This window comes from Lutjanus erythropterus, chromosome 2 (genome assembly GCF_056507025.1).
Source record: "Lutjanus erythropterus isolate fLutEry1 chromosome 2, fLutEry1.hap2, whole genome shotgun sequence".
Lineage (NCBI taxonomy): Eukaryota > Metazoa > Chordata > Actinopteri > Lutjaniformes > Lutjanidae > Lutjanus > Lutjanus erythropterus.
In genome coordinates, this window is record NC_139318.1 from 776,801 (window position 1) to 799,990 (window position 23,190).

The window sequence follows — 23,190 nt, forward strand, 5'->3', positions numbered from 1 at the left end:
GACATGAGTCTCCTTCTATAAAAAGGCAAAGTCCTTCCCCTTCTGTCAGATGACTATGGGTCCTCATGGTGTGAGACTAATAATTGTGTATTATATGATCTTTGTCAACATACATGTTGTAACAACATACTTGTCAATTTACATAAAAAAGATTAAGACCATTTTACAAGTTATGGGCTTGTTGTAAAACTGTTGAACTATCAGAATATGAAGACATGTAGTTAGAAAGACTACACACCTGGTGGTCTGGTAGCTCAGTTGGTAGAGCATACCCCCCATGTACTGAAGCTGAGTCTTCTGCAGTGGCCTTAGGTTCCACTCATGTCTGAAGCCCTTTGCTGCATGATACCCTCCCACTGTCTCCCCCTTTCCTACCCTCACTTCAGCTGTGATAGTTTGTCTTTTACCACTGACTATCTGTCATATTTTTTTCCTAAGTAAGGTCCCATGGGGCACAGTGGAAGGAGAGGGACTTCACCTACAGCTCCATGCACAGCTTTCTCCTCCTGGATAATGATGTCAGAGAGTCTTGTCAACTCAATTTGACTGATTTAAAAAATTACACTAAATAAAAAGCAAAAGAAAACTTAAAGCTGCAAGCAGCATTGGATTGGCCCTTGTACCCTGGCACCAGCTGGGGCGTGTGGCAGCCGAGGCCCCATAGCCGGACACATCCCAGTTGAAGAAGCTCTGAATTTTCATGCATTTCAGACAACACAAGAAGGAGTTTGATACCACTTCCTGTCTCAACTAGTGCTACATAAGACTCATTAATTGTAAGTCATGGTCTAGGACAGGGTTCTGCAACCTGAGGCTCCAGAGCCACATGCGGCTCTTCAGCTCCTCTCCAGTGGCTTCCTGTGACTTTGGCAAAAAATGATATGGAAATGATCAACATTATATTTTTTAAATATTTTTCATGTTTAATTGTTGTAGGTCTATGAAAAAAGTTGAGACAGCTCAAAAGTTCAAGCCAACATACTACATACATAGTACATGAGTTCTGAGCCCAAGTCAAATTCTTCAGTTTTGAAAAAGTTACTGAACTTTTGTTGAGATCATTTACTTTTCTTCTTTAGATACATTTAAATATTTGAATTTTAGAGACCCCAAAATGTTGTAATTAAAAAATTATAGCGTAAACCATACTAACTTTAACTTTTACTATAAATTTATCTAAGAAAGATAGTTTGGCACAAACTCAAAAATCTATTGCAGTATGTTGTACACCAAATTTCAAAAAAAGTGTATATTTCATCAACTAAAACAACAAAGACTGTGCCTATGGCTCAGTGTCTTGTCCTCTAAATTGTGATGGTGGCTCATCTTCTTGAGTCTCCATAAGCTAAGCATAAGCATTTAATAGCTACAGCTCCAGACAGATTTTTCTCCCCTTTTTTGGCCAAGAATGGCTCTTTTGATCAAGGTTGCAGAGCCCTGGTCTAGGACATTGAGTATAGACCACAATGTGAAAATTTCATGTAAATCAAATGATGATTGTCACAGGAGGATTGTTTCCTGTTGCCAGTAGGTGGCGTTATGACTAGGACTACTGATTGTCATGTAGATGTGTTCAGGTCGGGACTCTTATAAAACGTGAAGTTTGGCACAGATGTACACTGAAGATACAGCTACTTGGCTGTAGATGGCTCTATGACTATGACTGAATATTGTCATATAGATGTGCTCAGGCTGGGACTCTTAAGAAATGTTCAGTGCAGATCAGACCATTTTGTTTTTCATGGAGAGACATCAAATTTCGACACCACACCACAGCCACGCCAATCATTGATACTAAATCCTTTAATTACTGATCACAAAGTAGTCTAGATGGTACACAGCGATTCATTTGAAGGAATGATAAAAAAAAAGGTTCAATAGGGTCCCTGCACTAAGTTTGGTGCTTGGGCCCTAATGAAGTGGGAAAGAAAAAGCAAAAAGACTTGAATACAATACATCTATATTTATTAGACCTATATTTGCAAAGTATCTAATAAATAACAAAAGAAAAGGCTGTCGTCATAACTACAAGCTTTTCCTTCCTGTTAGTTTGTCACCACCAGAAACTTCTGGTACAGTAACTGCTGCATCATGTTTCCTCAGACAGCTGGCTAGCTTGTGATATCCAGGAACAGACTACACAGTAGAATCTGCACATTGTTCACTTGATTCCTGTGGCCTCACCTCCCATATCCACTGTTAATATGTAAGTATCTGGTAAACCAACACTGAGAGCTCAGAGCAGCATGCATAATCTGTTTTCAGTCTCCTCCTGTAGAAGTTATTCTGGTATGGTACAAGAGAATCAGTCAGCTAAATCACAACAGCAAGGGAGGAAGTAACTAAATACTAAATACTCAAGTTACTGTAATCAAGTAGTTTATTGGGTACTTTTAATTTCACGAGTAGGTTTTCAAATCAGTACTTTTTCTTGCACCTGTAAAAGCATAATTGAGTACTGTGTACAAGTTGAATTAATATCCAAACCTTTCTCCTGCATTTTTGTAACCAATCAGGTTATCTGATCGCAGACAGGCCAATGAAAACAAAGACATATGGACAAAAAACTAAATACTGCAGTAGCACAGGTTTGGGAAATTAATGATTAATCATTAATTGATTAATTGCCATTGAAATTGTAACAAATTAAAACTGTATTCATGGATATTAAATCTATAGTCTACAAATGTTAGTAACTGCATCTCATTTGATATTGTTTTGTCTGGTGGAGCCATTTTCTGAATAAGGAAACAAACTTTACATTAGAAAAAAATGACAAAGCAGAACAGAAACAATTAAAAACAACAAAACAAACATGTTTTGTATCTTATACATTATTAATGATTAATTGATTGTTACCATTTTCAGCTATTAGTTAAGGAAAATGCACACAATTTTCAACCCTGGTTTAGAGAGGTGTGACCACTGAGCAAAACAGAGAGGAAGTCTGGAGACATTCAGACTGAAAATTTGGAGAAACAGAAACCTCTGTGATTGAATGCCAGCTGCAGATAATGCATTAAACATCAACTGTTAAAAAATAACTAATACTTTGTACTTTTACTTCAGTATTTTTCTAACACCAGTACTTTTGCATGTACTTGAGTAATATTTTAGTAATGTAACAGGTACTTGTACTTGACTACAGATTTTCAGTACTCTTTTCACCTCTGCACAACAGTACTGTAGACTGCAACATATCATCTATCACACATCACAAATTTACTCATCATTCAAGCCAGCTAATGTAGTCAGCTATCATCTGTTACTTTCTGAATGAAAACAATCATTTTGTGTTGAATTAACTCCACGAGGAAGACACTTGACATATCATACAACCTCCACTGTAATCACCAACAACTTGATTAGTAACTGTAATTTAATTACATATTTTTGTCAGTAACAGATTAAAATTACATTTATTTCATAATTTCATTACAAATAACTAGGTACATGAAAGTAGTCATTCTTCAGCGCTACTGGAATCTTATTAGACATTTGTGTGAAATAATTAGCATATGAATTCTTCACTTATGACCAGAAACATGTTCAGTGAGGTCACAGTGACCTTTGACCTTCAAAATCAGATCAGTTAATTCTTGAATCCAACTGGTGATTTGAATGTTTTTTTTTAAATTGTGAATCACAGAGGTCCCTCAGCACACACTCATAAATGTGCACAAAAATAGGCTGATGGGTACAGCAGAACAGAAACAGAGCCAGTTTAAAACAACAAAATAACAAACATGGCTTAACACAGAGACAGTTCTGATTTACAGAATTCCAACACACTTATTTACAGAACTGCGACAACATATGATCATAATTTGTGGCATTTTTGTGAAATGTTATTATCAGATCTTCAAGGTTTTAATAATGATTTATTAAACCGTATTAATCAAGTTTCAGGTCATATATGTGGACTGTATGTTATGAACTCTTTTACTCTAAACAGGTCAGATATCAGTGAGCTAATGTTAGCTTTGTTAGCTGGTACAGTCAGCTACACAACAGTGACAGCTGGGTGTAAATATTTAGGAAGCGCTTATCTCTATCTAACAACTAGTTGGTGTGGTGAAAACTGTTTGGTTGTAAAACTTCACTTAGTCAACACTTAGAAAGTTAAAGTTTGAACTCAGTAACATCTGCTGCAAGCTCCTAGTCTGTAACAGTCCACCTGACTTTTCAAAAAGACTCAACTGGTACTAAGTACTGATGAAAATGAGCTCACATCTTATTTCAAGAATTTTTCTGTCACAGGCCACATTTTAGGGAGAAGTAATAACTAATAACTGGGGATAGCTTGTTTAACTTGCACTAAGCATGAACCAACTTGTTAAAAGTAGATTAAATCTGTGAGAACATTATCATTGTGTGTGTGTGTGTGTGTGATGTGAGAGAGAGAGAGAGAGGAGAGAGAAAAAGAAAAGAAAAAGCGATGGCAAGGGATGGTACTCACATCAATTTCGCTCAGCATCACGTCAACGACACTTCCAATGACAATGACAAAGTCAAAGACGTTCCAGGGGTCTCCAAAATAACCCTGAGAAAACAAGATAAGTATAGATGTGTGTGTGTGTTGTGGGATTTCACATGCATGTATACCAGGGGTGTCAAACGTACGGCCCGGGCCAAAACTGGCCCATCAGAGGGTCCAGTCCGGCCCGCGGGATGACTTTGCAAAGTGTGAAAATTACAGAGACATTAATTTTAGGGTTGAAACGATTCCTAGAGTAATTCGAGTAATTTGATTACTAAAATATGTTTATATATGGGGTTATTAAAAACCAGAGTACTGTTGAGCACCGACATTTACATTTTGATATAATTTATTATCACACGGCTGCAGCATCTCTCTTCTCTGCATCAGTGCAGCTCCTCCATACACACACGTACAGTACAGACACACAGAGGAGGTCAGTATGATTCTCTGACCCTGTCTGTATCTGATCTGTTGACTTTCTTCATCAGCAGGATGTTTTATAAAGACAAAAAGACTAAACCTAACTTGCATTCTGGGTTTTTCCCTACATATTAATCCACCCTCGATTCAGTTTTCACAGCAGCAGAGAAGCTGCATGTGGAGGAGACTGTTGTTAATGACGGAGTTTATTACAACAGAAACTAATGTGATGGTTAATGACATCGACACCAACCAGATGCACTTATAAAATTAAACAACTTTATAAGGAGGCCTGTATGTAAAGGAGAGTCTGTGTTTCTCTGTGAGAAACTTTCAGATCTTCTCACAGCAGAGTGAACAGGTGAGGGAGGAGAGGAGGACAGACTGATCACTAATCAATCACTGATACCGTCATCTTCTCGGACTGATTAAAAAAATAAAAATGCCAAAATTGGTGACAAACCAAACCTGGGTGTCCACACAAATAAAGTCTTTGTGTGAAACACTGCAGAGTGTAACATCGTGCTGTTTACATACAAGTAGTTTGACAGAGAGACAGAGAGAGTCGTGTCTAGAAGGGAACCCTAGACCCGCGAAACATTGCGCAAGTTTGATTATTAGGAGAAATAACGGACACAAATCTCGCGAGAGTTGTGCAAATAAAGAGTTACCTTCTAGACACGACCGAAAAAGGTGCGCAGCTCCAAATATAGAAAATCAAGTCTCGGTGTCGATGTTTTAATATGGCGGGGCACCATAAATAAAACACTATTCACTGATCCACAGAGAGTCACTGAAACACTGATCACTGACCTGCTGTGATGGAAAAAATACTCAGATTCTTTATTTAAGTAAAAGCACTAATACCACAATGTAAAAATACCTAATTACAATTTAAAAATCTTGCATGTTATTGTTTCTTTTTTTGAAAAATCAACATTTTTATTGCTGTTGTTGTACTTAAATGGTATTCTTATCGTTATTTTTTGATGACTAAATACAGACCTGCAAGCTCATAAGAGGAGAAAAAGGTGGCATGTTGGTAAACCAGTCCCCTGTCCTCTGGGGGTCTGGGAGCGTTCTGCTCCAGAAGAAAAATGTTGTGATTTTAACATGTGAACAAAACATTCTGGTGACTGTTTCAGTTAAAAGAGTTAGTTCCATCTTCTGTTTGTGGTTTCTGCAGACATTACTACATTTACTTTTACCTTTGTACTTGGAAAAAAGTAAAAAATTAACTAAAAACTGTAAAAGTAAATCTACAGTTAAAGTAAAGTTACTTTACTGAGTATTTTTACTTTAGCAATTTAGCAATTTACCATTGTTCTTAAATAAAGCAAAATTAATGTAATAGAAAAACAGAACGTGCAGAACACGCAATATTTCTTATCTGATTTAATTTTACTGGTCCGGCCCACTTGACATCAAATTGGGCTGTATGTGGCCCCTAAACCAAATTGAGTTTGACATCCCTGATGTATACATTCATTCATGTACCTCTTTTCTCATAAAAATATACTGTGTGTGCATCGCTGAAGCCAAATCAGCTCCCAACACACTTCTGCAGTCTGCAGTCAGTATAGTTGTGAGTTGATGCAGTATGTGGTGCTTTGACGGAATTTAATATTAAACTGTAGCGCCTTCAAAGAACAAAGAGTCGCTGAGAGGCTGAGGCCGGGCCTTCCACTTTGTGTGACGCGTTTAATGGAAAAAAAATCACTGAGATACAGAAAATATATTTAACCTTTTATTAACGAAAAAGAATAATCAACTTATGATACCGTGCACAAACTCATAATCAAAATGATCACAGTGATCAAAGGAAATAGTGGTCAACAAAAAATATTGCAACCCCGCTCACCCTCTCTCACTCTAGCCACACACGCACAAAGGAGGTGAGCAGGTGCCTATATTAACTTGACATCCCTGCCCATATCCACTTGACCTACATATTCTGTCATCAACAGGATCACGCAAACCTAAACAATAACAAACACCAATATTTAAACCAACACACCTAGAAAAATCCCTTCAATCTCATTCATGGCTCCTACATTCCAGCCCCTAATTATTAAGTTATTACACACAATAATTACCCACATTCATATTAATAGGAGACATGAAACAATTAAAACTTAATATTCAAAGTCCATAGCACATATATTGTCTTCTGTCTTCTTTCTTCCTGAGTCAAAGGTCAGTAAAGTCAAGTCAAGCCAACATTCAGGCTCAATCAAAGGATTTTAGTCTTCAATCTGTGCCAAGTCTGTCAGTCAAAATCAAAGTCAAGCTGGGGGTCAAAGTGTCACAATGTCCAACAACTGCTCCTCATCCAGCTTCAGCTTCCTGTAGTAGACAGATCTTTGTTATTGGACGATCCAGGCAACTGCTCTTTGTCTTAATCCGCACCTGACGCACAAATCCTCTTCTGTCTGGAAAGGTTTGAAGGACTTTTCCCATAACCCAGGAATTTCGAGGTGCTGTGTTGTCCATGATAAGCACTATATCTCCAGGTTCAATATTGCACTTCACTCTAGACCATCTCTGACGCTCCTGTAGTTGTGGTAAGTATTCTTTAACCCACCTTTTCCAGAATAAATCCGACATATATTGCACCTGCTTCCATCGCCTGCCAGCATACACGCCGGCCTCCTGGCAGTCTCCTGGTGGTAAAGTTGGTAAGGTTTTCAACAGCAACAGGTGGTTTGGTGTAAATGCTTCCAGGGTGTTTGGATATGTAGATTCTTTGGTAATCGGACGGCTGTTGACGATGGACTCCACTTCACAAAGAACCGTATGAAGACCCTCTTCATCCAGGTTTTGCACATTCAAAGTAGAGTTGAGGACTTTCCTCACAGAACAAATTAACCTCTCCCAAGGTCCTCCATGATGCGAACCAGCTGGGGGGTTAAAGGTCCATTTAATTCCTTTCTGAAGAAGAGCATTATTGATCCGAGACTGATTCCACTGCTCAAAAGCTGTTCTCAACTCACGCTCTGCTCCGATGAAGTTTGTTTCATTGTCTGAGGGCAGCTCCAGGACTTGACCTCGTCTCGCAATAAAGCGTCTGAGTGCATTTCAGTCAGTATCCAGTGAAGGTGCCACTTCAATGTGAATTGCACGTACGGCCAGACGGGTAAAAATAACACCATACCTTTTCACAACACTCCTCCTGCTCTTCACTTCAAATGGTCCAAAATACTCTACTCCAACATGAGTAAACGGAGGCTCATCTGGAGTCACTCTTTCAGCAGGCAGATCTGCCATTTGCTGGGACACAGGCTAAGCATTCAGTCTTCGACAGATGGTACACTTAGACAGAACTCTTCTTATAGCTGTACTAACCCCAGTGATCCAGTACCTCTCCCGCAGTTTGGCTAGCATATGGTTAGGACCACCATGCCCCACTTCTTGGTGAATATATCTCAGAAGAATGTCCGAGATGTGGAAGTCTTTAGCCAGTATTATGGGATGTTTAGCCTCCACAGTTATAGACGACCTGCTCAGCCGACCACCAACTCTTAGAAGAACATTTTCGACCAGTGGGCAGAGTTTATAGATGTGGCTACACCCCTTCACACTTTTGCCATTCTGCAGCCTGGAAAATTCCTCTGGAAACTTCTTCCTTTGGCAGAACCTGATGATTTTCAGTTCAGCCTTTTCCAGCTCCTCCACTGACAAACAACTTGGAAGTGGCTCCCTTTTAAAAGCATCCATATCTTTCTCCAGTGAACATCCTTGTTGCATTACATCCAAATCAGACTGTGCAAGCTCGATGTGACTCACAGCATCAATCTCTTCGCTGGCCTGTACAGCATTCACTGCAGCAGCTTTCTTGACCTCAGGGTCATCTGATGGAAGCTGATGAACATCCTCAGGATTTACAGGCCACACACACTCAGGTTGACAGAGAAAACGTGGACCTGACACCCATGTTAGATTTTTGAGGAATGCATCCACTTTCAAGCCCCTAGATGCCACATCTGCTGGGCTGCTTGCCGTGTCCACATACCTCCATTGAGCAGACTGTGAAACTTTGAGAATTTCTGAGACCCTGTTGGCAACAAAAACTTTGAACCTGGAAGTCTCATTCTTGATATATTGGAGCACAGATGCACTGTCCGTCCAGAACACAGAATTCTGAAGATCCGTGTGTAACTCTCTCCTCCACAAGACATCAACGCGACTTGCCATAGTGGCAGCGATGAGCTCCATACGAGGGATGGTAACAGATTTAAGTGGAGCCACCCTAGCCTTCCCCATGACAAAAGCACTGTGTACTTGTGAGTGTACACTGTGTGACAGCAGGTAGGTCACTACCCCGTAGCTATCTTCACTTGCGTCGCAGAAATGGTGCAGCTGTGCCATGGTTGTTTCTCCAAAGTCTACTGGTTTCAGGCATCTCATGATGTTAAAATCCTCTAAATGGCACAGTTCCTGCAGCCAAGTCATCCACTCATTAGCAACTGATTCAGGTATAATGTCATCCCAGCCAAGTGATCTCCTGCACAGATCCCTTAAGATTTTCTTAGCAGACAACACAACAGGGCTCAGGATTCAAAGAGGATCATAGATCGAACTGACAGTTGAGAGAATTCCTCTCCTGGTGAGTGGTCTGTCCTTGATGATGATCTTAAACTTAAAGGCATTGGACTGAATGCACCATTCCATACCAAGCACTCTCTCCACTGGCAGTGGATCCTGATCCAGGTCCAACACTCCCATGTCCTTGGCCCGGTGACTTTCAGGTATTGCAGCCATAACCTCACGTCTGTTGTTTATTCATTTCCGAAGCTGGAAACCACCCTTTGCACAAATGGAGATGAGCTCATGATACAGTGATACAGCTTCCTCCTCCGAAGCCACCGACACCAGACAATCATCAACGTAGAAGCAATGTAGAACCTTATCAATCGCTTCTTGGCTGAACTGTTCTTTATTGTCTTCTATACATTTCCTGAGAGCAATATTGGCACAACTAGGAGATGAAGTTGCCCCGAAGAGATGTACCATCATCCTGAAGTCACTGAGGTTTTTATTTGAATCCCCATCAGGCCACCAGAGAAACCTCAACAAATCAGCATCTTCAACTGGTACCCTTACTTGGTGAAACATGGATTCAACATCTGCCAAGATCACCACTGGTTCTTTCCTGAACCTGGTCACCACCCCAAGTAACGACCTGGTCAGATCTGGTCCTTGTAGGAGCTGAGCATTAAGAGATGTTCCTTGAAAACTCGCTCCACAGTCAAAGACAACTCTGATCTTTCTCTTTGTTGGATGGTAAACACCATGGTGGGGGATATACCATACCTTGCCATCACGGCGCTCCAAGTCCTCTTCAGGCACTCTTTCAGCATAACCTTTGGCAACCAGATCATTCATAAAGGCTGTGTAGTCTGCATGAAATGAGGAGTCCTTCTGAAGCCTCTTCTTCAGGTACATGGCACGTTGCTCAACAATTATCCTGTTATTTGGCATGTTGAGAGCACTGGTGGACACAGGCTTCAGCAGGGAAACGTGAAAAGCCGGGTGAACATTTAGGGCTGCAGGCAACTTGAGTCTCATCACACTGGGATTGATTACCTTCTCAATTTCAAAAGGACCGATGTACCTGGGGGCTAGCTTCCTGCTCTCCGTCTGCAGAGGGAGGTCGCGTGAGGACAGCCAGACCTTTTGACCTGGCTGATAGTGGGGGGCAGGAGTGCGACGTCTGTCTGCCAATCATTGATTGCGAGCCGCAGTCCGCGTGAGAGCCGCCCTCGCCTCACGCCAGACCCGACGAGCCCGCCGGAGGTGCTCCTGTACGGTCGGTCTCCTGGATGGGGAAGAGGGGAGGTTGGAAACCCACAGAGGCCATAAAAGGGGACATACCTGTGGCTGAGCTGACAAGGGAGTTGTGGGCATATTCCACCCAGGGTATATGGGTGGACCACGAGGCGGGATGTCTTGAGGTGACGCACCGAAGAGCTGACTCGAGGTCCTGGTTGGCCCGCTCCGTCTGGCCGTTGGTTTGAGGATGGTACCCAGATGAGAGGCTGGCCGACGCACCCAGACCCTGTCAGAAGGCCCTCCAGACCTGGGAGGAGAACTGCGGACCCCGGTCCAAAACGATGTCCTGAGGTATTCCATGAAGTCTGAACACATGTTGGACGACGAGGTTGGCAGTCTCTAGGGCCGAGGGGAGTTTGGGCAGAGGAACAAAGTGCACAGCTTTGGAAAAACGATCAATAATGGTAAGAATAACTGTGTTACCCTCTGAAGGTGGGAGTCCAGTGACGAAGTCCACAGCGACATGAGACCAAGGGCGGTGAGGGATGGGCAGTGGACGTAGGAGGCCAGCAGGAGTCTGGTCGGAGGATTTGTTGTGGGCACAGACGGAGCAGGCGGAGACATATTCCTTGGTATCTGATGTTATGGTGGGCCACAAAAAACTGCGTCGGAGCAAGGAGAGGGTGCGATGAAACCCTAGATGACAGGCGACCTTGGAAGCATGTCCCCACTGGAGCACAGGAGTCTTGGCAGAGGGTGGAACGAACATCCGGTTGGGAGGGCAGCCCTCAGGAATGGGTTGATCTTGTTGAGCCTCCTGAACCACTTGCTCAATCTCCCACCTGGCCGCCCCCACCACGCAGGAGGAAGGGAGGATGGTCTCCACAGGTGCGTCAGGTGGAGTAAACTGTCGGGACAAGGCGTCAGGCTTAACATTCCTGGACCCAGGGCGGTAGGTGAGGGAGAACTGGAACCGGCCCAAGAACAGGGCCCACCGAGCTTGCCGGGAGTTTAGCCGTCGTGCCGATCGTAGATAGGAGAGGTTCTTGTGGTCAGTCCATACCATAAAAGGGTGTGTGGAGCCCTCCAACCAATGCCTCCACTCCTGGAGAGCTAAGACCACAGCGAGAAGCTCCCTGTTGCCCACGTCGTAATTCCTCTCTGCCGGGGTGAGCCGGCGAGAGAAAAAGGCACAGGGGTGCATCTTGTGGTCTACTGGGAAACGTTGGGAGAAGACTGCTCCAACACCAGAGTCAGAGGTGTCGACTTCGACCACGAACGGTAGTGCGGGATCTGGGTTGGAAAGCACAGGTGCAGAGGTAAACAGGCACTTTAACCGGTTGAAGGCGGCGTCAGCCGCCTGAGACCACACAAAGGGGAGCTTGGAGGAGGTTAACTGCGTGAGTGGGGCCGCTACTTGGCTGTAATTACGAATGAAGCTCCTGTAAAAGTTGGCAAAACCCAAAAATCTCTGGAGGTGTTTTCTGGTAGCGGGGACAGGCCACTCGGCCACTGCTTGGACCTTGGCAGGGTCCGCCTTCAACTGTCCCTTTTCTACAATGAACCCCAAAAAACTGACGGATGAAACATGGAACTCGCATTTTTCAGCCTTCACAAAGAGTCTGTTCTCTAGCAGTCTTTTCAATACCAGTCTTACATGCTGGACATGTTCATCAGAGTCTCTGGAAAAAATCAAAATGTCATCTAAATACACAAACACAAACCTGTTGAGCATGTCTCTTAAAACGTCATTGATCAGTGCTTGAAAAACGGCTGGAGCGTTGGTTAGGCCAAAAGGCATCACGAGGTATTCGAAATGCCCGAGGGGGGTGTTGAATGCCGTCTTCCACTCATCCCCTTCCTTAATTCTGATGAGGTGGTAGGCGTTGCAAAGGTCTAATTTCGAAAAAATGGTTGCCTGGTGCAGAGGACCAAAAGCGGAGTCTATCAGAGGGAGTGGGTACTTATTTTTCACAGTAATGTCGTTTATGCCTCTGAAATCTATGCAAGGGCGCAGGGTTTTATCTTTCTTCTCGACAAAGAAAAACCCTGCTCCCACTGGGGAGGAGGAAGGGCGGATGAGCCCCGCAGCTAAAGAGTCAGTAATGTACTGCTCCATGGACTCTCTTTCTGGTTTGGACAGGTTGTATAACTTTTGGGACGGAAGGGGGGCTCCAGGGAGCAGCTCAATGGCACAGTCATAGGGCCGGTGTGGGGGAAGAGAAAGAGCTTTGTCCTTGCTAAAAACCTCCTGGAGGTCATGGTACATGGGGGGAATGGAGGACAAGTCAATAGGTTTAGGTGGCACAGGTGACGAGGAGGCGCTGGGGGGAATGGCAGAGTGAAGGCAGTGGGAATGACAGAAAGTACTCCAATTGGTTATGGCAGAAGCGGACCAGTCAATATGGGGGTTGTGCAGCTTTAGCCAGGGGAGACCCAGAACCAGAGGTGATGTGGGAGAAGGAATAATTAACAGAGAAATTACTTCCTGATGATTGCCTGAAAGCTGCAGGGTCATAGGAGCAGTACGGTGGGTAACACTAGCAAGTAACTGACCACTCAGAGTGAGAACGTTCCTAGGTTGGGAGAGGCTCAGTAGAAAGGTTAGCTTGACTACGCAGTTCAGAGTCAATAAAATTGTCATCTGCTCCACTATCAACCAGTACTTGCAGGGGTATCGTGTGATGTGGGAGTCTGAGCATACCTTGCAGTTGAACTCGGGTGGAGGGTGAGGAAGAGGAGATGGTACGGCTCACCAGCGCCTCTCCAGTGGCTGTTGAGCCTGCCCTTTTGGCAGTTGAGGACAGGTGGCGAGGAAGTGGCCAGGCTGACCACAGTAGATGCAGAGCCGGTGCTGGAATCTGCGCTCCCGTTCCGCGGGAGACAACCTGGCTCTGCCCAACTGCATGGATTCCTCCTCTTTAGGGGCAGAGGAAAAACCCGGACAAGGAGCTGGGGCTGGAATGGGGGTGAGGTCCCGGGAGATCCCGCGTGGAGGAGTGGACACAGAAGGGTGGTTGGAAGCCAAGGGAGGAGGGGCGCCCTGTCTCCCAACTCTCTCCCTGCGTCTCTCACGTAGCCGGTTATCGAGTCTAATGGCTAACGAGATTAGTTCATCAAGAGACTGGGTCTCATCTCGTGCTGCCAATTCATCCTTAACATAATCAGCTAATCCCAGAAGAAAAACACTTTGCAATGCGAGCTCATCCCACCCGCTCTCGGCTGCCAAAATACGGAAGTAGATAGCGTACTGGGAGACTGGTGCTGAACCCTGGCGAAGGGAAAGGAGCCGACTGCTGGCTTCTTTCCCTTGGACCGGGTGATCGAAAACTTTACGCATCTCACTGACGAAGGAGGAATATAACTGAGTTACCGCCGAATTGGTGGAGACAGCCAAAGCCCAAGAGGCAGCCCGATCTGTTAACAAACTCATAATAAAAGCGATTTTCGATCTGTCTGTGGCGTAAGTCTGGGATTGCTGTTCAAACACTAAAGTGCACTGAAGCAAGAACTGACTACATGCCCCTAATTCTCCCGAATACCTGACTGGGGTGGGGATGTATGGTTCCCGGGAGAGGCTGGGTGGAGGAGCCAAAGTCGCCATGGTGGGAGCAGGGGAAGGAGGAAGATTCCCGGGAGGAGCCAAACTGGAGATCTGGTTGACGGCCTGATCCATGCGACTGCCGAGCTGAGAGACGCTGTTCACAAGGTTCTGGAGAACGCCCTGGATTTCGTGGATGGCTTCCCCCATCTGACCAACACGCGCACCTTGCGTGGATAAAGCCTGCCGGAACTTATCTGTCTCCGCGGGGTCCATGATTTGGCCGGACTATTCTGTTATGTTCTGAGTTTGGCCTGGTCCCCGGATGCAGAGACGGAGATAGAGAAAGGTTTTCAAAAAGTTTATTTTTTCACACGGGACAAAAAGTAACTGAAGGCGAGGGCAGGTGCTGGACGCGGTCGGCTGGCTGGCGCAGCAGAGCAGGCAGGGGAGTAACCGAGCTGGCGTCAGTTCAGGAGCTTGAGAGCTGCACACACGGTCGGGAGGAACACTGAAGGCTGCACAAAAACACTGAAGATCAGAGCCACACAAAAACACCATAAATCCACAGGAGAACTTGAAACGTGCTGCGCTACGTTACCGACTGCGACTGAATAGTCCGGCACAGGAGTGGTGACTTGGCCGAGCTCAAATAGCAGGGGGAATGTGATGATGAGAGCCAGGTCCGTCTCATTAGGCTGAGCCAGCCAAATACTGCCGCCGCTGCCACACACACTGCCCTGGAAGGAAAACGGGGGGGGAAGGGGAGACAAAGAAAAAAGGAAACACAACGCAGGCCAGACCAAAACCAAAAAACCTACAACCATGACAGGCTGTTCACAATCCATTTCTTCTTCACTCTCTCCCTTTAGAGGTCCATTCACAGTCCAGCCCAGCATTGTCCTTATTGCATAGGGTCCGCCATTTACACTGTGAATGACTTGCAATGGTTCCAAGGCCCTAGGAACATTTGTCCCAATCAACAGCTCGATCCCTGCATCAATTTCAGGCAAGAGAACGTGTTTTAAATAAGGCCATCCTTGAAGATCCCTCTGTTTTGGAATGTTCCCACTGTGGACAGGCATACGCTCCTGTGTGAAAGTCTTGGGCAGTTCACAAAAGTTATCACATTTTAAGCCAGCCACCTCCAGTCCTGAAACAATGTGGCTACTCACCACTTTTTCTTGGCCCATGGTCCGCAAGAGAATACGTGCCTGCTTTCCTGTGAGTCCAAGCTTGTACATAAGAGCCTCTGTGCAGAATACTGTTGTACTTCCTTGATCCAAGAAAGCATAGGTGGTAACGATTTTGCTGCCCTTCTTTGACTTAACTTGTACAGGAACTATAGGAAGTTTACAATCATGATCACTAGCCCCAGTGAGACCACTTGACACCAAGGTACTGTCCACCGTCATCTCTGATTTCCTTTCTGCTCAATCAGAGTCCTTTATCTTCTCCTTTGGAGGAATGTGAAGAATGTTTGGATGTAGGAGACCACACTTTGCACAAGAGATCCGTTTTCTGCAATCTTGATGATGTGTCCTATACACAAACAGCCAAAACAGACACCTTTTTCTCATAAGAAGCCTATCTTCTCTTTGTGGGTTCGCTTTTCCAACTGAGGACACCGATCCAATGTGTGTCCTCCTCCACAACAAAGACACATCCTCCTTGCAGCTTGAAGCTGTTCCTTCTCTCTGGTTCCAGGCTGGACTTTGTTTTCTACAGGAGCTACAGTGGTAGCAAAGCTGGTTCCTTTTTAATTCCAGAACTGTTCTGCTTGTATTTGGTTGCACCTTTATTTGTTGTTGCTGGGGGAGCATCCTGTATGTTTCCAAACACTGGGTCGGTTAAGATTTTCACTTGCCTCTCAATAAAATTGGTGATGTCACTGAATGTAGGTCTCTGGTTGCGCCTCTCCTGCAGCTGTGATAGAAATTCCCATTTCTGATGTAATCTTGTATCTGCATATTGTAAGTACCTAAATACAGGACAGAGAGGAAGGCCTGATATACTTGTATGACGCACAAGACAAGATGAGATAGAACAAGCCAGAAGTGCTGTATTGTTTTACTGAATGTCCTGTACCATCATGTGATAACAATATGCAACTCACCCTTTCCTGACCTTGCATTTATCTGTGTATAAAACATTGACACATTCTCTGTTCTGGGCTCATTCCGCCCAGTTCATTCTTTGACTGTGCTGTGAGTCCATCTGCAGATGCTTGAGTAAACCTTACAGAAAGACAAGTTTTCTGACTCCGTGCTTTATTCAACAGAAATTGCCACCACAAACTTGGCGTTGTCGGCAGGATCACTCGTGTGAGAGGACACCGGGAACTCAGCGCGGCAGGTGAAGACTGTGCACAGCTAGAGTCCGGGACTCTAACTCCAACCTCCCCTGTCAAAGGAGGGTAGAGAAGTGGGGGCCTGACGCCTGAGGACCGGGGCCCGCTCACCGCTGTGATCCAATGAACCAGGTGGCTTGAGAACACTGTCTTTCTGGTAAGTACTGACTCAGGAATATAGGAAGAGATTCTCACCACTGACGGGTGGGGTGTGACAGACGTGTCAGCAGGGCAGGTTTAGGAAACCGCTGTAGAATCCAGGAAGCTTCGGGTCTGGGACCAGTTTTGGGTTTTTTTTTATGTGAAAACAGTACTGTTGAAAATTTTAAAAGTGTCTTTTTAGGTATGTAAAGATTCTTACATTGTATTTCTAAATATTGTGTATAACTGACGAGTTACTAGGGCAGGTAGACGGCTGGTCACCGCTAGAATCGCTAGGGCAGGTAGACTCCAATTATTTTATATAATTAGGACAGTCAACGCTAGGATTGCTAGGGCAGGTAGACACCAACTGCTCTCTATATATTAGAAGTGCAATAATTAGGGCAGTCACCGCTAGAACTGCTAGGTCAGGCAGACGCTAATTACTCTTTCTATGTATTAGAGGAGCGGTTGGGGCAGGTCACTGCTAGAGAATTTCACCAAAGAAAGACATTAACAAAAAAAATATATATATATGTATATATATGTGTGTGTATATATATATATATATATATATATAAATATAAATAAATAGAAATAGAGAGGAGTTACATAAGACAGAAGTTAAGAATAAGTAAAAAAGTAACTTAAACTTTAAAAACTCCAATACATTTTTTTTTCTTCTTTTCCTTTTTTATCTTTAAAGCTTAAGTCCTCTCCCATAAAACCAGTATAGCTCCACGGTTCCAAAACAAACCACCTCAATTGAGTACAAGAAATCTAACTTTTTGCTAAAGTAATTACAATAATAAATAAACAAATCACCCTCGAAAAAAAAAAAAAAAAGGGGAAATGGGTTCAAACAATAGCAAGAACAACAAACCGGGAGATAATGATAATCCACCTCAACTAACTCTGAGGCAGACTGGGAGGCATATACATGTTGGCTAGAAGAAGCAAACATTAGGGAAAGAAAACAGAAGGCAGGGACAGACCCACTAATCTCTGCGTCTCAGTGTGTCAAACTAGATCCTGATCTGAGAATGTGCAGCCACTCTACCCAGACCTCAGCAGCGTAGAGGAGGCGGCGGGAGAAGCAAGCAACTCAGTGACCGAGCCCCCACCATATGTGCCCCAGAGTCAGACCCGCAAAGGCACCCCCTTCAGACCACCACAAGAGACTGTGATGGCACCAATGATCGAAGTGGCCACAGGAGACGGCCACGCCCAGCTGATCTACAGGCCATGGACATATGCCGACATGAAAGATGCTGCTACTCACCTCCCTCTGATCCAAAATGGGGGGACAAAATGGGTATGCAGCACAGCTCGAGGTCTTCTGCCAACAGTTCAGACCCACCACCACTGAACTGCGGCGAATACTCATGACCCAAATAGGAACTAATTGGATTAAGGTGGCCGGAGACTTCCCAGCAACTGACCAGAGACCCACAAACCCGGCCTGGGACCATAGAGACAATGCCCAATACAGGCAAACAATAACTGAACTCTGTGACAGAATAAGAATAGCCTTCCCATTAAGGCTGGACATGGGCAGAATGCATGTATCTGCATGTAAACAAAGGGAGGATGAGACTGTAACTGATTACCTCACCAGACTCACTGAGGTCCACACCACGCATAGAGGCCTCCAAAAACCAGACGCTATGGGGGGAACCAATCCCATCACCCCCTGGGAAGCCCATTTGTGAGACCGTTTCATCAATGGTATGAAACCAGAAATCAGTGAGATGGTGAAACGCCATTGCATCACCTGGGACTGTGGGAACCTTGAGACTGTTGAAAAACATGCTATCCATTCAGAAAAGTATCTGAATGACAACAAGAGGAAAAAAAGTGCACAAATGACAGACAGACTGCAAATGGCCCAGCTGATGGTGTATGAGGGCCAGGCCAAGAGAGGGAGGAGGGGTCGTGGACGCAAAACACCACGGGGAAGAGGCCGCGAGTTGTCGGATGCCTGCTTCAAGTGCGGGAAACTGGGACATTGGGCAAAGAACTGCCCCGAGAATGACAACCATGCTGCATGACTAGGGGGGGAGCCGAGGACAGAGATGGATACATCTGGTTTGAACACACAGGCTGAGACGAGAGACCAACCACCACATCAGACACGTGAGAGCACTAACAGACACACACAAACACCATGTGATGTAAAGTTAGTCACTCAGCAGGCCATTAAACATCTTGAGTCTACACAGAAAACGGGTGAAGAAAGGGTTGTCGAGCTTTATGCTAAATACTCGCACGAGGCATACAAACAAATGCCAACACTAACACTTACCGTGCATAACAAAGACATCACTTTTCTGGTAGACTCAGGAGCCACTGAATCACTCATCAGACACCAAGAGTTTAAACCTACACCTAAGATGAGTTCAAGATACCTAAAAACAGTGGGAGCATCAGGCACATCTGTGATAGAAAGATACACAGCTCCATTATCATGTCAGGATGAAGTTGAGGGGAAATTCAAACACTCATTTTTGATGTCAAAACATTGCCCAGTTAACCTGATAGGAAGAGATTTAATGTGTTTGTTAGGCATAGTTTTAGTCTCAACACCTCAGGGCATAGTTGTAACTAGAATCCCCAAAACAACATCATTTGTCCAGTATGGTAGAGAGGATCTGATATATGCATACCAATGGAGAATCCCACACACAGCACTAACTTCTGTAAACAACACTCTCATACAGGAGGCCAGAACAATCACCACAAGCACACACACAGACGTCATGGACACACAAGATCTGCACTGCACATCCCACATCTCTTTTGGAGCAGACACTGAGTTTGAGAACAAATGGTACAGAGAAAGTCATGATAAAGATAAGCTCAAACTTGACTGGTTGTACTGGACTGATAACAAATGCGTTGTCTCAATAGCTCTGCCTGACTCTCTTTTCCAGAACCTGTTTCAAGTTCCACTCTCTGACCCTCATGTTTCATTGGTCAAACCTAAGAACAAAAGGTGGCAAGACTTGGGACCCTGGACCAGATTATGTAACAACGCTACTGGGTGGGAGAAGACATCAGACCCTCAGGTTGATTTTCATAAAGTCCTAAAGGTGCATCGCAAAAGGTTTTCTGCTGTAGTAAATGCAGTTAGAACTGTTGAACTCATGCCAGATGCAGAGTTGCAGTCATCAGACTTTACAAGGTTCAAAAAACAAACAAAAACCCCTGTCACTGAAATCCCTGAACTAAAACAAGTACCATCACATCTGTGGGCACAACACAAATATGACGTAGGTCTGATAAAAGATGCTGAACCAGTTGTGATAACCCCCAAATCATCATATAGGCCCTGTCAAAATCAGTATCCTTTGAGACAAGAAGCAGTTGAAGGTATTAAGCCTGTTTTTGATGCACTCCTCAAAGCTGGAGTGATCGTTCCTTGTGAAAAATCTCCTGTTCAAACACCAATCTTTCCTGTAAAAAAAATTTGTGACGCTGGCCAGCCAAATGAATGGAGATTTGTTCAGGACCTACAAGCAGTAAATGCTGCTGTCCATGCACGTGCACCAAATGTCCCAAATCCGCACACAATTCTTTCTCAGGTTCCATCTGATAGTAAATGTTTTTCTGTTGTTGATCTGGCAAACGCGTTTTTCAGTATCCCAGTTGATCCAGATAGTCAATTTTGGTTTGCATTCTCCTTCGAAGGTAAAATGTTTACATTCACTCGGCTATGCCAAGGATTTTGTGAGTCACCAACTATCTTTAATGCAGCATTAAAGAGGAACCTGGAATCACTTGTCTTACCAGGTGGCAGTGCACTTTTGCAATATGTTGATGATTTGATGATTTGCTCTCCCACACGAGAAGCCTGTGTACAAGACACAGTGGCTTTACTCAAACATTTAGCTGACAATGGCCATAAAGCAAGCTTATCTAAACTGCAGTTTGCCTCTGAAAAGGTCATCTTCCTGGGTCATGTGATCACTGCAGAGGGCAAAACCCTCTCACCCAAACGAATCGAAGCCATCCAAAAAATTCCAAAACCCATAACCAAAAAGCAAGTCATGTCCTTCCTTGGCATGGTAAATTTCTGCAGACAGTGGATACTTGACTTTGCTGCAATCGAGGCACCATTAGCGGCAATTGCTCATGGGAAAGGCCTCTCTGCAAAAGATAAAGTTGAATGGACACCTGAAGCTGAGAAATCATTTGAAGGTTTGAAGCTAGCTCTACAGTCCCCTCCAACGTTGGGCCTACCTGACTGCAACCGACCTTTTACACAGACTGTTGACGAAAAAGGAGGGTACATGACTTCAGTACTAATGCAAGACCATGGGGGACGACTGAGACCTGTAGCTTACTTCTCTTCTAAGCTTGATTCCGTAGCAGCGGGACTTCCGACTTGTCTCAGGGCTGTAGCAGCCGCTGAGAAAGCTGTCATAGCATCACGAGACATTGTGGGTTATGCTGACTTGACGTTATTAGTCCCACATGCAGTCTCAATGATTCTGCTTGAGCAAAAAACCTCCCACCTTTCAACAGCAAGGTGGCTCAGATATAACACTGTTTTGCTTGACATGCCAAACATTACTGTGAAACGATGCACTGTTCTTAATCCGGCTACCCTTCTCCCCACAGCAGATGATGGACAGCCACATGACTGTGTTGTAGTAATAAATGAAGTTTGCTCCCCTAGGCCTGACCTGCAGGAAACACCACTCACCAATGCAGACTTGGAACTGTTTGTGGATGGCTCAGCTTCAAGAGACCCAGCAACCGGTAAAAATCAAGCAGGATTTGCGGTCACAACATTACATAACACAATAATTGCTAAGCCACTCCCAGCTAACTACTCAGCCCAAGCTGCAGAGCTTGTGGCCCTGACTGAAGCATGTAAATGTGCCAAGGATAAGACAGTGAACATTTTCACAGACAGTCGGTATGCATGGGGAGTTTGTCACTCTTTTGGCCAAATTTGGGCCAACAGAAAGTTTCTGACCGCCTCAGGTAAGCCCATTGCACATCATACTCTGGTTGCTGATCTCCTTGTCGCTGTGCTACTGCCCAAACAAGTTGCTATCTGTAAATGTGAAGCCCACACTAACAACCTTGACCCAGTTTCACAGGGGAATGCCATGGCTGATGCAGCTGCAAAAGCAGCAGCAAAACAACCGATGACTACTCAATGTGTTGCTATGCCTGATCCACCACTAACACCTATTGCTGACTTACAGGAATTGCAGGCAAGAGCAACTCAGAAGGAGAAGGCTGCCTGGAAAAAAGCAGGCTGTGTAATCACTGATAAAGTCTGGTACGGCCCCAACAGTAAACCCTGTTTACCGAAATACCTGTTTCCTCACTATGCTAAGTTGACACATGGCAAGGACCACGTGTCAAAGGATGGGATGATGAGGGAAATAGAGAGGTACTGGTTTACGAAGGGCTTCTCCAATTTCTCCCAAAAATTTTGCCAAAGCTGTGTGATTTGTGCCACTAACAATGTAGGTAGAGGAATCCAAACTCCACAGAGTGCTCACCCACCCCCAGAGAAACCATTTGACCATCTACAAATGGATTTTATTGAACTAACACCAAGCGAAGGCAAGAAATATTGTCTTGTCATTGTTGACATGTTTTCAAAATGGGTCGAGGCTTTTCCCACATCAAAACAGGATGCAGCAGCAGTTGCAAAGGTACTGATCAGAGAAATAGTCCCACGATGGGGACTTCCTGCCAAAATCTCAAGTGACAATGGCACACCTTTCATAAGTACTGCTCTAAAAAGTGTTGGTGAATATCTGGGTATTGACATGAAACAACATTGTGCTTATCACCCTTCCGGTGGGGGTGCAGTGGAAAGAGAAAATGGCACATTGAAAAACAAATTAGCCAAATGTTGTGAGGAAACGGGTTTGACATGGACAAAAACACTGCCAATTGTGTTAATGCACATGAGAGCAAGAGTAAGAAGCAGGAGTGGTCTCAGCCCATTTGAGATTCTATTTGGGAGACCACTAAACACTGGGATTGGTCCCGTTAGGAGACAACTCCCTGACACCGGTCAGTGTGAAGATGAAATGTTGCGTTATTGTGCAAACCTCTCCTCTGTGCTTTCTGATATCCACAGACAGGTGAAGACAGCCCTGCCAAAAGCTACGGACAAGAAACTTCATGATTTGGAGCCAGGTGACTGGGTCGTGGTGAGGGATCTGAGGAGGAAAAACTGGAGAGCACGCAGGTGGAACGGCCCCTACCAAGTACTCCTCACTACAGAAACCGCCATCAAGGTCGCAGAGAGAGCAACCTGGATCCACGCCAGCCACTGCAGACAGGTCCTGGAGCCCATTGATGACTTCTCACCAAGTGTGCATCAACATCAGCAGTAAAGCCAACGCCTTCCTCCGCCTTGTGATTGCTGTGGAGAGAGGGGTGTGTCATCATTAGGACCACACGTCTTTCGAAACTCAACAAAGGCATGAATACACTGAATACGGGGGT

General features: G+C 44.6%; 2 protein-coding genes across 2 annotated transcripts in view; one reads left to right on the forward strand and one right to left on the reverse strand.

Annotated features, from left to right (window-relative positions):
• Positions 1-23,190, reverse strand: part of LOC146330985 (dihydropyridine-sensitive L-type skeletal muscle calcium channel subunit alpha-1-like) — a 137,089-nt gene that overhangs the window by 39,341 nt on the left and 74,558 nt on the right. Inside the window, exon 28 of the mRNA XM_084725882.1 lies at positions 4,460-4,543. Within this exon, the coding sequence (XP_084582008.1) occupies positions 4,460-4,543 (84 nt within the window). The remainder of the gene's footprint in view (positions 1-4,459; positions 4,544-23,190) is intronic.
• Positions 19,260-23,189, forward strand: LOC146330988 (uncharacterized). The gene is made up of 2 exons (XM_084725874.1): positions 19,260-19,799; positions 22,824-23,189. Exons 1-2 carry the CDS (start codon positions 19,260-19,262, stop codon positions 23,076-23,078), a joined length of 795 nt encoding a protein of 264 aa, XP_084582000.1. The 3' UTR covers positions 23,079-23,189.

Excerpts from the sequence above, each read along its gene's own strand:
- LOC146330988 (XM_084725874.1), top strand. The coding sequence starts at position 19,260 with ATGTGTTTGTTAGGCATAGTTTTAGTCTCAACACCTCAGGGCATAGTT. Across the intron at positions 19,800-22,823 it reads ATTTTCATAAAGTCCTAAAG|GTGAAGACAGCCCTGCCAAA; the intron begins GTGCATCGCAAA and ends ATCCACAGACAG.